General features: G+C 33.0%; 5 protein-coding genes across 7 annotated transcripts; 3 read left to right on the forward strand and 2 right to left on the reverse strand.

The window, feature by feature from the left end:
* Positions 1 to 101: 101 nt before the first annotated feature.
* LOC144470186 (uncharacterized) lies at positions 102 to 1,326 on the forward strand. Its single transcript, XM_078181084.1, has 4 exons — positions 102 to 273; positions 390 to 607; positions 772 to 1,016; positions 1,114 to 1,326. Exons 1-4 carry the CDS (start codon positions 102 to 104, stop codon positions 1,313 to 1,315), a joined length of 837 nt encoding a protein of 278 aa, XP_078037210.1. The 3' UTR covers positions 1,316 to 1,326.
* A 245-nt stretch (positions 1,327 to 1,571) lies between these two features.
* On the forward strand, positions 1,572 to 5,254 carry LOC144469842 (putative glutamate receptor). Of its 3 annotated transcripts, none has more exons than XM_078180522.1 (8): positions 1,572 to 2,432; positions 2,750 to 2,841; positions 2,924 to 3,097; positions 3,350 to 3,567; positions 3,838 to 4,055; positions 4,147 to 4,391; positions 4,455 to 4,594; positions 4,745 to 5,254. In XM_078180522.1, the coding sequence occupies exons 1-8, from the start codon at positions 2,172 to 2,174 to the stop codon at positions 4,753 to 4,755; spliced, it is 1,359 nt and encodes a 452-aa protein (XP_078036648.1). In that variant the 5' UTR covers positions 1,572 to 2,171; the 3' UTR covers positions 4,756 to 5,254. The 3 variants fall into 3 exon arrangements, with proteins under 3 accessions (XP_078036648.1, XP_078036647.1, XP_078036646.1); XM_078180521.1 differs by having other exon boundaries at positions 1,572 to 1,905; positions 2,154 to 2,432; positions 4,455 to 5,254; XM_078180520.1 differs by having other exon boundaries at positions 4,455 to 5,254.
* A 147-nt stretch (positions 5,255 to 5,401) lies between these two features.
* Mrpl45 (mitochondrial ribosomal protein L45) lies at positions 5,402 to 7,340 on the reverse strand. Its single transcript, XM_078180524.1, has 7 exons — positions 7,209 to 7,340; positions 6,841 to 7,062; positions 6,422 to 6,745; positions 6,189 to 6,340; positions 6,066 to 6,114; positions 5,826 to 5,975; positions 5,402 to 5,755 (listed from the first exon to the last, which is right to left on the reverse strand). Exons 2-7 carry the CDS (start codon positions 6,889 to 6,891, stop codon positions 5,498 to 5,500), a joined length of 984 nt encoding a protein of 327 aa, XP_078036650.1. The 5' UTR covers positions 6,892 to 7,062; positions 7,209 to 7,340; the 3' UTR covers positions 5,402 to 5,497.
* Positions 7,341 to 7,406: 66 nt separating this feature from the next.
* Fen1 (Flap structure-specific endonuclease 1) lies at positions 7,407 to 9,489 on the forward strand. The gene is made up of 8 exons (XM_078180523.1): positions 7,407 to 7,602; positions 7,667 to 7,769; positions 7,855 to 8,021; positions 8,104 to 8,213; positions 8,278 to 8,481; positions 8,557 to 8,775; positions 8,954 to 9,142; positions 9,251 to 9,489. The coding sequence occupies exons 1-8, from the start codon at positions 7,521 to 7,523 to the stop codon at positions 9,323 to 9,325; spliced, it is 1,149 nt and encodes a 382-aa protein (XP_078036649.1). The 5' UTR covers positions 7,407 to 7,520; the 3' UTR covers positions 9,326 to 9,489.
* On the reverse strand, positions 9,456 to 12,794 carry LOC144469841 (NAD(P)H oxidoreductase RTN4IP1, mitochondrial). The gene is made up of 9 exons (XM_078180519.1): positions 12,773 to 12,794; positions 12,160 to 12,661; positions 11,543 to 11,774; positions 11,309 to 11,454; positions 11,037 to 11,186; positions 10,676 to 10,965; positions 10,422 to 10,607; positions 10,172 to 10,349; positions 9,456 to 10,097 (listed from the first exon to the last, which is right to left on the reverse strand). Exons 2-9 carry the CDS (start codon positions 12,205 to 12,207, stop codon positions 9,894 to 9,896), a joined length of 1,434 nt encoding a protein of 477 aa, XP_078036645.1. The 5' UTR covers positions 12,208 to 12,661; positions 12,773 to 12,794; the 3' UTR covers positions 9,456 to 9,893.
* Between the last annotated feature and the right edge of the window lie 801 nt (positions 12,795 to 13,595).

The raw sequence follows: 13,595 nt of genomic DNA on the forward strand, positions 1-13,595 counted from the left end.
CAAACTAATGTTGTACCTTCACGATTTCTACGATGTTTTTTAAATATTTGTTCAGGCTGGTTATCTACATTAAACCAGCATCGCAACATATTACTACCTGGATGTTGAGACTTTTCTCGGAAGATGTTTGGTTCGCAATTCTGGCAACTTACGTACTCCTAAGTGTATTCACTTACATATTCCGAGCAATCGAGATGGAAATGCAACGGCAGAACATGACTGCAAACGTGTTCGATTATTTCTTCTACAATTTCAGCACGATATGCAATCAAAGTAAGAACGAACTATCGAGCCCGTGCTTAAATCGAGTAACTATTTCATTTGTATATTAAATGAAACACGGCAAATTAAGTACACGTTTAACATTAGCTCTTTATTTAAATCTGTAGGTTGCGGTTCAGATGCTATTACTAAAAGTTCCAGGGTGCTGGAGTATTCGGTGATTATATTTACTTTGCTAATCAACATCTCGTTCAATGCGCTTGTAATCGGTTATATGTCACAAACGGTCACAGTCACGCCATTCAGAGACATACCATCATTGATGAGGGAATCAAAATACGATCTTATCGTGGTGAATGGTTCCTTGTTCCACTTGTCATACCAGGTATGCTCTATTTCGCGTATTTAGCCGCATCTGTCACTACGATTTCACAAAAAGATGCACAGGGTAGAAAATTGAGAAATAAATCTGTAGATGTTTGTTATATTTTTCTTTACATTATTTTATCTAATTCTAAATTGTCTTACGTGTTACATTTAAATTGGCAGGGGGATTATTTGCCTAAACACCCACATCAGAAATCTAGGAAAAGAATTCTTGTCGTGGAGAGTATATCTGAACTGTTCGACAGAGTCTGCTCGAAAGAATTAGTAGGTGCAATAATAATCGAGGAAGAGAAAATAGTTAAGCAGAACCACATTTGTAATCTGCAGCCTATAATGCTCTCTCTGAATATAAATATAGTGTCCGGAATTTCGTTGAACTTCGAAAACAAACGGAGCATCGACCTTGGGTAATTGATTGAATGATCTGAATTTAATTAATTATATAGGGCAATCTGTCCTATGAATAAACTTTTTCAATATCACTGTACCATTTCCATTGTGCAGATTACTGAGATTACACGAAACCGGTTTGATTGATGCAATACACAGTTATTGGCTGAAGGATATCAAGAACAAGAAGAAGAATGGACCTGAAGCAGTGGTTTTGGAGCAAGTGTATTTAGTTCTCATTTTATTGTTAGTTGGTATGTTTATATCGGTTGCAATTCTCATATTGGAGCAACTTACGTTTCGCTGCGTAAAATAATGTGTATACTATTTATGTTCCCTCGAACCGGGAAGAGGGATTTCCACCATCTTTGAAAAAGATGAACTTCACACGTATTCATAACTCGTATAACTTGTAGTCATAATAATAAAAAAAAAATAATTATAATAATAATAATAATAACAATAAATGTAATAATAATAATAACTTCTGTTTCATAGGAAGCCGCAGTTCTAATTTAAATTTCGATACATTTAACTAGAAAAATGTACTGTCCCCGGATTTAGATCTATAACACGGTTAGGTGAAGATCACGATTCAACGAATACATATTAGAAAATAATTTGTTTCGATTGTGATAGAAGATTATGCTGCGAAATGTAAACGTTACGATAATCACAACTCCGATCTTGCGAAGCCGTTGCAGTAAGATTTATCGATGTAACATCAGGACATTTAGCATCGCGATAACGCCTAACTAGTCACTGAACTAATAAAAATCTAACACGCGCGACAGTTTTACCTCAGTTTCTGTTCGATTTACATTTGTTGAAACCGCTAAACGTGTTCAGCTGGGGTTGGAAAGGTTTGAAAAAGTGGATCCGTCGTCGCATAACGCATCGAAACTGGTAAAATCTAATTTACAGAATATAATAATTCGATTAAATTTGAAACACCGTTAGAAATGGAAATGTTATATAAGCTAAGAGGATCAATGTTTTATACATGCAATGTATTAAATCGTATGGATTTTTAAATCTCTAGATCGAAAAGAACATTTTGAAATTTTAAAGTTCGAATAGTTTCGAGTGCGAAGGGATAATATTGATTGACATTGCCAAAACCGTAAAACATCTCGTCATTGTCGTCGTGATAGTTTATTTCAGTGTCAACAATGCAGAAGCAGCTGCGACTGAGCACCTCCGGTTCCGAAAACTTAAAAAACCATGGCGTGATCAAACAGCTGCTATTGCTCGCAGTTGTCTGCGATCTACTGACGCCTGTGCAATCATTGCGTGATGTGGTGTGGAGTAAGGAAACGCAAAAATTCGAATTCGTTGCCAACATACCAAATTTTGCACTTTTGTACAACAACAGACCTAATTTAAGCACAGCCAACTTCCATGGAAGAGTTTTTAGATTCGCCTATTACGATGTAATAATACTGAATGAAATTTGTTCAAGCTATTTATTTCTTTTTTTCGATAAAACATGCCTATTAAAGTTACAAAATCTTAGGAACAACATTTCATTAATCCGTTGCCGTAAAATTATCTTCGCGACTGCCATGATTAGAACTTATTTGCAAAAGAAATAATGATTTTAAAAATAATTTCAATAGGATCAGGATCGACAAAGCACGTTAAGAGTTAATGAAATGGAATTTTATATATCTATATATTTTTTCTGTTCTACTGCTTCGCTAACTCGTACACAGGGTGGACTTTAATTGGGATGGTATTTTCTTACCAGGTACCGAGGGTCATCACTGTTGATGAGACAGGAACACTTTCCGGTTATATCGGCGACATATGGACTACTTTAGCGGAATATTTAAATTTCACGTAATATTGTTTAAATAAGAAGAATGTCAAAATAATAATAATTTACAATTGTACATAATAATATAATAATCTATTGTTCTAGGTTGAAACCGATCGTATCGAAAGATAAGTATGTAGGAGGACTAACTGATAATGGAGAGTTTACTGGTTTATTAAGGATGCTTCAATTAAATCAAACGGACATCGTAGGGAGGATTGAATCATCTTACAACAGATCTCTCATAGCTTATAATACGTTTCCATTGAAAAAACCTAGGCAAGTTATCAGAGCTATGACTAAACCTATAATTATTAAAATTTTCGATACATTCATAAAATCGTAGCAATCAGTTTAAATTCGAATTATTTAATTATAATTATTGCTCTAACGATAGTAGATTCTTAAATATTTAATCAATAATTTCGTACTAGTTACAAAGATTCTTATTACTTCTTCAAAGTCAAATTTCTAAAGACGAACTAATTTTGTACATTCACGTTTTCTTCAATATTTTCAACCTCCGTTTAGCGTTTACATTTACCTGAAAGCAGTCCCTAAACATATTACCGCTTGGGTGTTGCTACTATTCTCGAAGAAAGTCTGGATCACGATCTTGGGAACTTACATACTGTTAAGTGTATGCGCTTACGTCTTTCGTACGGTTGAGACGGAAATCCGACGACAGAACATGAGACAGAGCATGCTTGATTATTTCTTCTACAGTTTTAGCTTCGTATGCTCTCAAAGTAAGAACGAACTACAAAACGCGAGCATAAATTGTAACTATTTAATTTTCATGTAAAACGAAAAATCTTTATAACTGTACTGCCTTTCTTTAAAAAAACCGGAAATGGATAAATACATTATTTTCGGTTATCTCAGATTTCAATAAGTCGAAAATAATGCAACAATGTTCTTAAACTTGCCTGCAATAACTTCACTGTTTTGTATTTCGTCTGTTTATTTTTTACAGAAATGCATAAAATTCGCCCTGTACTTATAACATTATTTCACAGATCACGATACAGGTGCTACTAGTAATAGTTCCAGGATAATCGAATATTCGATAGCTATATTTGCTTTGCTACTTACCGCGTCGTTCAACGCGCTTGTAATTGGCTACTTGTCGCGGACGGGGATAGACATGCCTTTCGATAGCATAACATCTTTACTGGAAGATACACAATACAATATTGTTACTGTGAAAGAATCTGTTGTACATAAAGCACTGCAGGTATGAGCTATTTCGATAGCCATTTTCAATATTTGTATCGCCAAAAGAGGTTTCTTTTATATCACATGTACACATATACATATGTTGCCAGGCGTCTGCTATTCCTTCTCATTCAAGTAAGAGTCTCAAGCAAAGATATTTTACTGTGGACAATATTACTGAACTATACAAAACACTGTGCTCGAAGGAATTAGTATGCGCCTATCTATTCGACGAAGAAACATTCGTTCCCAAAAGCTACAGGTGTAATCTAAAACCTATAGGACCAGTTACGCATACAGACATAATATCCGGAATCGCGAAGCGGTACAAAGACAGCAATCTCATCAACCACGGGTAAATAATTGAATGATGAGTTTTGTAATTTTATGAAATCGCTGTATCATTTACGTTCTACAGATTATTGAAATTATTTGAAAGCGGCATCCGGAGCAGGATACTGCATAAGTGGCACCATAACACCGTAGAGGATAATACGCGTGAACCCGAAGGAATCACCCTAGACCAGGTGTATTTAGTTATCATGATATTGCTCGGAGGTATGTTAACCTCGATCATTATTCTCATACTCGAACAAATTACGTTCCAACGTAAAAAGTAACGACAATTAAATAATTCCACGTTACATGTATTTTTAAATATATTACGGGTGTCTTGTAAAATAAATAACACATTTTTTACTGAAACAGGAACCTTTTAAAACAATAAGGAAACATCTTTAAAATGGCGAATTTTACGCATTTTCCATAATTTATAAAATTATAATAATATTGAAAATAATATTAGATAATAATAATAAATGACAAAATAATATCTATAAAATGTTTGACTAAAGAAACAACCCCACGAATATATTGTAGAAAATGATTAATTTCGATCGTGATACGAGTTTACGTCGCAACGTAAACATCCAGATGACCTGAATTCCGGTCTTACGCTTCCGTGACCGAGGAACTTATCAGTTCAAGATCGAAACATTTACAATAATGATAACGTTTAATTAGACGTTGAATTTGCGAAACCAGCACACACAATATACTTGTTTCAGAGCCTGTCCTGCAGTATTTATTGAGATTTAGAACTTTGAAATGGTTTGGCTGAAAGCTTTTAAGAATATGATATTGATTGATATTATGAATACATAGTGAAATGTAGTCTGGTGATACCAGCGATAAGAAAAGTAATTTTCCATATTACTTTTTTTTAACGTAACTTTAAACATATCATGTGCGGTGGCCGATATTGATCATGAAAGACAGTGTTGAAGTATTGAACAATTAAATATAATCGGTAACAAATAATCTAATAATGAGCGTTGCTATGGTAAAAAATTCAACTCCGCGAGATTGATCTAACAATGTTTTATTTGCTACCAGTCTGTTCAAAACATCAACAATAAGGTCGATGCCAATTATAAAATCGTGTCGTTTGCTCATCATCTTTTACTGCTGAACTGTTACAGCGACAGACTCCTCAGCATCTTTAGCTGCTAAATTATCTCCTTCCTTTGTTGATAATGTATACGTTTTAGCTGCTATTTCTTCTGGTGGCAGCCAGCTTGGCACGATCTTTGCGTGTAATCGCCAAGTGCCATATTCATTAGACAAATGCCTTTCAAATACTATATAGTCAAGAACATCTTTCCTTAACATTTCGCTACCCTTTAACAGCCGTCCAAATCTGTCATAAATGCACAAAATCTGAAAAGATTTACCTTGTATGAAACAGTACAAAAAGAACGGAGTCCATAAAAAAAGATTTCTATTGAACCTGCTGACTGTGAAACCGAACTGTAACTTGCGCAAACGTATTATCCTGTTTTATTATATGTGTACATCTTGCGTGAACAATACGTGCTGGTTCTAAAGATTCCAAGAATTTCCAAACAATTGTTTTGTCCTCTATGTTATGCAACATTTTCTACAATTAGACAGAGTTTACCAATATGTTTTTAGTATTAAATGTTAACAGTATATTCAACTATAAAATATTCAAATATATAAAACTTACAGAATATGCAGTCTCTGTAACATATTGTATTAAATCATCCTTGTTTTTGCTGAAAATAAAATTATTATTCCACAAAAATTATTGTTATCATTCTGTAAATTAACTTTTCTACCAAACACTCACGTAGCCAATGCATTATGTGCTTTCTTATATATCTCCAATGCTTCATCTATAAATGTATCTGTTGTAAAATCATCAAGATATGATTTTATTTTCCTAATAGCCATATAAGATTTACTCTTCTTTTCAATGAATTCCATTTTTTGTTTTGCTCCCTAAACATTAGATGTAAAATGATTGTCTATAATTTCCAGATTACAATATAATACAATAATAAGTTTGCATAACTTATGTACCTCTTTTGTGATACTAGAATATTTTCCATCACCCTCTGGTACAACGTATGGTTCAAATATAGAAGGTGTACTAGTAATGAGGACTGGCCTTTCAGACCACTTTCTTTGAGGTACCAAACCTAACTTTTTCATTCTTGCTCGAAATTGTTCTTTTGCTATTGTGCCATCATCATCCTTATTTTGAAAGTCTGGAAGTTCTACTTTAATAAATTTTTCTCTCCTTTCTTTACGGAACTTTGGATTCCAATGTTTAGTTATATTCCTAAATTGTTGAAAATTGTAAGATGGATAGCTAACTGATCCTAAGATTAAATGCTGATTATTCTGGAAAAGAAATTTTTTTAAAGATCATGCATCTTAAAAATCATACTTTAAAGATCAATTGTTTATATTAGATTCAATAACAAGAATCAAATTACCTGCATATATTTCCCAAAAGCACAAATGACGCCCTTGTATTTTGATATCATTGTTACAAATTAGCTTGAAGATTAGCAATGACAAATTTGTATATACTTGAATTACAGTATAATTATATTAGCTCTTGCGCACGTACAGCATGACACATTTAGGTTAAGTAATAATATAATAATAAAGGTTACTTACATACGACGTAATATATCAAAACACTTGTCAGTAATCTAAATTAAATGTAAACATAGTTTTTATTAGAAATCACTTCAAATATATTGTTTTTGCAACAAAATATTATTGTTTTTTCGTTATAAGCTCATTTGTCCCTTATATATTTGTATGTGTGTATCTATGTTGTATGATCAGTACATACCACATGCAATCAAGGTTCGCAGGAAAATAGACTACGCAAAGAGTGAACTATGTTAAAGAAAGGACTGGGATAGACATATTAAATAAAAATTTCTTATATACTGTATAATATAAAAAAATTAAAATTATAATATAGAATAAATAATAAACAATAAGCTAATTGTTAAAAACAAAAATTTAAGTTGGTAATTCTGGACACAGTACTAAATTGGCGCGAACGCTTGGTCACGATACACGGCTCTTGTGAAACGTTCCGACGTTACTTAATTATTACATAGGGCAGCTATAATTCGATAGTTTTGTTTCTGTTACCATGGGTATTCTAGGTTTAGCAAAACTGGTTGCTGATGTTGCACCAAATTCTATTAAAGAACGAGAATTAAAACATTATTTTGGTATGTTTCATAGCACTTCAATGAACGAGATCATTGTCATTTTTACGTGAAAAATGTTTTTCAGGTCGTAAAGTTGCTGTAGATGCATCTATGTGTTTATACCAATTTCTTATTGCCGTTCGGAGTGAGGGTGCTCAACTTACTACAGTAGATGGAGAAACAACAAGGTACATATATATTTATAATGTGTTCTATTTCATTCTTGAAGCTGATTGTTTTATAATTTATCTTTACATATTATTACATTCATAGTCATTTAATGGGTACATTTTATCGAACAATACGCTTGGTAGAAAATGGTGTAAAACCTGTATATGTATTTGATGGGAAACCTCCAAACTTGAAAGGTGATGAATTAGCTAAGCGTGCAGAAAGGAGAGATGAAGCACAAAAACTTTTGCAAGCTGCAGAAGAAGCTGGTAATTATAAAGATTATTTAAGTAGTTACCCTATTCTTTTCGTTTATATTACTTTTAAGTTTCTTTTAATTTATTCTCTAAGGAAATGTGGAAGATATCGAGAAGTTTAACAGACGATTAGTAAAAGTCACAAAAGAACATGCAAATGAAGCTAAACATTTATTGAAATTAATGGGTATTCCATATATTGAGGTAAGTAAGACAAAAATTTTATAATATTCCTAAAGTATATATTAATATATATGTTTTTGTATAGGCACCCTGTGAAGCGGAAGCACAATGTGCTGCTTTAGTCAAGGCTGGTAAAGTTTATGCAACAGCAACAGAAGATATGGATGCACTTACTTTCGGATGCAATGTTCTACTTCGTCGATTAACATTCAGTGAAGCTAGAAAAATGCCTGTACAAGAATTTCATTTTGATAAAGTATTAGAAGGTCTTGAATTAAATCATGATGAAGTACGTAGTCTTTACACTTTTATCATTATATAATGTATCAATACGAGTTTCATTTAATATGCTATTTGTTAATAGTTCATTGATTTGTGCATTATGTTGGGTTGTGATTACACAAACAGCATTAAAGGAATTGGTCCAAAAAGAGCAATTGAATTGATCAAGACACACAGATCACTTGAGAAAATTATTGAAAATTTGGACTCGAAAAAATTTTCGGCTCCTGAAGATTGGAATTATAAACAAGCTCGAATATTATTCCAGAAGCCTGAAGTGATCGATCCTGATGAAATTGATGTAAAGAAATACAATACATATACTAAGTAAAATACTTCTAGAGTCTATTTGTTGCATATTATCGTGTTTTATTTTTCGTTGTCATGCAAACAGTGAGGAAAGAGATGCTGTATTTTAATTTATGCAATATTTGCTTTTATACTACTAATACATTAATATATGCTTCTATTGTTCTTAGTTAAAATGGTCCGAACCAGATGAAGAAGGACTAGTTAAATACTTATGTGGGGATAAACAATTCAGTGAGGACAGAGTAAGAAGTGGAGCAAAGAAATTACATAAAGCAAGGAATACTTCTACTCAGGGTAGATTAGATACTTTTTTCAAGGTTTTGCCAAATTCAAATCCTAACTCTGCAAAGCGCAAAGTAAGTAAAATTCTTCCATTTTTTATCGTTTATATACTAGCTTCTATTTAAAAATTCTATCCTCCACTTTTGTGTAAATTTTTATGTCTACATTGTATTTCAAAATAGGTGGAAGAAACGAAGGGAGCTGCAAAGAAAGCTAAGAAAGGCGCGACTGGAAAATCACGCGGCAGGCCAAAATAATGCACAGTCGCTGATAATATACATTCAAACATTTTGAATCGCTTGTATATCTCTTAATTTACGTCTCGAATTATTTACACTATTCAGTACAGGAAATATTACAAGGAATTTAAGTTTGTTTACATTTAGATGTATTGTAACTGAAACATATTTATGCATCTTTATATTTATTTGATAAAATAGATCATACATTTTTAAATAACATCTTTGATTTTATATATATTTATATATATATAGTAACTAGTATTTGCCAGTTAGTCTGTTATACAACTATTTATTTCTTTTTTATTTACCTCATTTTATATAGATGTATAAGCAGATAAGAATTTTAAATCATAGAAATTGCAATTAATGACATCATTTTTATTAAAATTGTTTGTTCAGTCTTGATTTCAGCACCACATTTATTAACTATATATTTGTAAGTTGTGTGGAATTGAATTTTGCATTGAATGGCAGTTGGCTTTGGAGCTACTGTCAATATTTACATTACGTTTTTTTGTTAGAAATTGTAGATGTGTCATCTATTGGTGTACATAAATTTCTGTACATTAAAAACATTCAGTCGTCACTGAAATGTTATTATGGTACTGCCAATAGCATCAGGATCTAATACATGCTGTAGTGCTTGTTCAATGTTATGTGGTCCATATACTCTGTCTACAACCAATTGCAACTGATCGGCATCAACTAAATCACTCAGTGCTTGTAAGTATGTTACATTTAATTTCGAACCTTCTTTCCATTGCTGCATGTTAAAACCAAACATATACTGCAAGGTAAAGTAATAAAGAGTAATTAATGACTACAATATCAGATTCAACTGCCTTTCATGTTTCTTCTTACCTGTATAATTAACTTTATCCGCACCCAGCCAGCAAATATGCTGCCACATACAAAACCTAACGAATCAGAAGTTAATTGTTCAGGGGTCGTAGATACATAGGAACCATAAGGCACTAATCGTTGCTTTAAAATACGTTCATCTACTGGTTGACCTCCAGTATAAAAAATGGTATCATATCTAAAATATCATTACTTTAGTATATAGCATGTAACTCTTTCCTAAATAAATGTTTGAGAAACATATTCATACTTATCATATAATTGTAACTCTTTTTCTAGACCTGAGTCATTTAATATTATAACGTCATCTGCTCCCAAAGCCTTTGATATAGGAATAGCACTTGGTCTACATATTGTACATACATGACCTCCCCATAATTTAACCAGTTGAGTTAAGACACAACCAACTGGAGTATTTCCACCATATATGAGTACTCTAAAAAATAATTTTTGTTTTTCATACTGAGGATAACGTATAGTATTTCTATTTAAAATCATACGAACCGTTTCCCTTTTGCATTGCCCTCGCGAATCGTAGATCTATTAACCAAAGCATCCCATGCCAAACACCCATTGTATGGAAGACTAGCAGATGCTTCGAAAGGAAACCGTTTAGGCCGCTTAACTACTCGAGTTTCTGGGACAACTATGTATTCTGCCATTGTACCAGGCGCCCATGAAGGAACAGCTAAGAATACTTCGTCTCCAATATCAAAATTAATAACACTCTGTCCAATATCTACCACTATGCCTGTACAATCTCTTCCTAATGTAATTGGCAATTCTCTGTGTTTCTGAAAAACAAACAGATATTAATATATTTTTAATGTGAGAATGCTCACCTAAAGCAAAGATAATATCATACTCCAGAATTAAGCAGTCTTCTATAAATTTTAGAATATCCATAACAAATCTTTGTATCAACAATATTAACAGAAGCTGCTTTAACTTGTATCAATAATTCATTTGGTCGTTGAGTCATGGGCATTTCTGAATCGTGTATCATAGATACACCCTGTAAAATTTGTATTGATTATTAACATATATCGAGCTTGATGTTTATTATGAAAACTATTAAACAAACTTTTAACTGAAATTTAAACACAAAGTTCATTTTTAAATTAAATAATTGAATACCTCAATACCAATGAACTGGTGACATATTATAGCTTTTATATGATGCAAGTGATGCGTACTGTATCCGAAATTAGTTCCAATATAATAACCAAGTAAAGTACCCACGATTAAACCAGTCAAACAATATGCTAGCTCTCTTTTTGACACTAAAGAAAGTAAATAAAAATAGATTACTATTAATTAATACCACTACATACTTAAAAGTAGATTCCTCTTCTTAAATTATTGCTATACCTTCATTGTTGCACAAATTTCTGTAAAATAATTTAACATTAAAGTGTGTGTTATAATACTGAAACTGTATTTCTTCCCAGGCTTTTTCAAACCAACTAAGTATTGATTGTATTATTTCTTTCACAGTTTGTATATTGTGATGACTGTTTAATTCATAAATAAATTGACGTGCCTGTATCAGCCAATCTGTGATCCATTGCTGCCCTTGTCGAATAACTCCATATGTGTGAACCTTCCATAAAATATGTGACATAATGTTAAAAAGGATCCTATACAAATTATACTTAAATATTGTCTGTATTTTTATTCCAGTATAGATCTACCAATTGACCTTTAACAGTTTCTCTTTCAAATATTTTTTGAGATAGTAAAAAGAAATTTGAAAGAGAAACTGTTGAAGGTCAATTTTTTAAGACAGTAAAAAAGAAATATTTATAATACAGAAAAAATGTTTTGGATATTCTGTCCAACAAATCCTTGATTATTATATAATAAAGTATACTTAGTCTGTTTAATGTTAGTACAATAATAATGTTGTTAAACATAAAAAATTGTTTACTATGCAAATTGTAATAGATGTACTAAAGGATGTTAAATTTCTTGATGTGAGTAGTTACCTGAAGGGTTTCAAATTGATTTGATAAATGAAACCAGATTTCGTCCATGTTTTATAGATGGCACATTAATAATGGAAATTTAATTCAACATTTTACTTTTAACAATTTGGGTATTGTGCACAGTGACCGGTCAGCTGAAAATGCACTACGGTAGCGATATAAATAAACGATTAACACATTGCGTATACTCAAAATAGATATCGAGAATCCGTTTTAAAGTATGACAGCTTTTGGTGGATATCAAACTTTGCTATTTTGAGTTAGTCACATTCTCTGTTTTGTTCCTAATCATCATTGTCTCGGACCCTCAAGCATTCTATAAAATTCCTACTACAATATTTAATTTAACATTGTTTTGCGATAATTGTGACAGGTTAGTTTGCGTCGCGTATTTGGCGCAAATTTATTTGAGTTTTTCACATGATGTAACGGGTTGTTGTGCAATTCTTATCACGTGGTCCAGCAATAACAGTGTCAACAACTTGTGAATTCAATACAGTACCTATGACACAATGAAAAGGCATAAATTTGTATACATGACATGTATATATACGTATATAAAAGCTGTAGGACCAGATCATAGAGAGACAATGTACAATACGTATTTACGTACATATGTAGGACCATTTCAGGTTCTAGACAAATTCAAAATCAACATACATGCTGTTACGGTTTGAATTGTCTGGATGTAGGGAATTTGATGTGGTTCGGTTGCCCGTGGAGCGCTGAACCGCTCTGCTCGTGAAAGGTTGTAGAGAGTTGTACAACTTTGAATATTTTAAGCAAAAACTGGTACTTTATTGATAGAGCTCTATGATCTACTTTCTTTGACTGTCGAATAAAGTCTGTCTGTATTTTCCCGAGGAAAGCAAGTTTTATTCCTGCGTTCCTTCTGGTTCTTCCTCCCTTGTCCAATAGGAAAATTGGGGTCCTCTAGCTGGATGCTGATTCGTCGGATGGCTCATCTTCTGGTTGCAGATTGGTGGTGATTGGTGGTTCGGCGGTGCGCGTGCGGCTGGGAGTGCGCGACGGTCGAGCGCGCAGGGGCAAAAAGCCCGCCGAAACGAACGGAGTGGGGTATGCCGCGCGCGAAGACCTCGGTTTAAGGACAGCGTGAGAGAGAGAGAGAGAGGTCAGGGAGAGTTCCGAGAAGTCCCTAACTAAAGGTTTTCGACGTGCAACACTTTAGCGGTCCGGATTTGTTACTGTGACTCGTTTAGTTTGTGCAACATTGTAGAGGATCTTACGAGAGCCAACGTGACATTGTCTATATTCCTCGATTAGTCTTGCTAAAGAAAGCGAAGGCTTGACGATGAACTTCGTGGGAACTCTCTCATTGTCTCTTTACATATTCTCAGTTATTCCTCTCGGGCGATACAATGTCTCTATATAAATATGCGATATAAATTTGTATATACATTCAAACTTCCCTCCTG

This window comes from Augochlora pura, chromosome 5 (assembly GCF_028453695.1).
Source record: "Augochlora pura isolate Apur16 chromosome 5, APUR_v2.2.1, whole genome shotgun sequence".
Lineage (NCBI taxonomy): Eukaryota > Metazoa > Arthropoda > Insecta > Hymenoptera > Halictidae > Augochlora > Augochlora pura.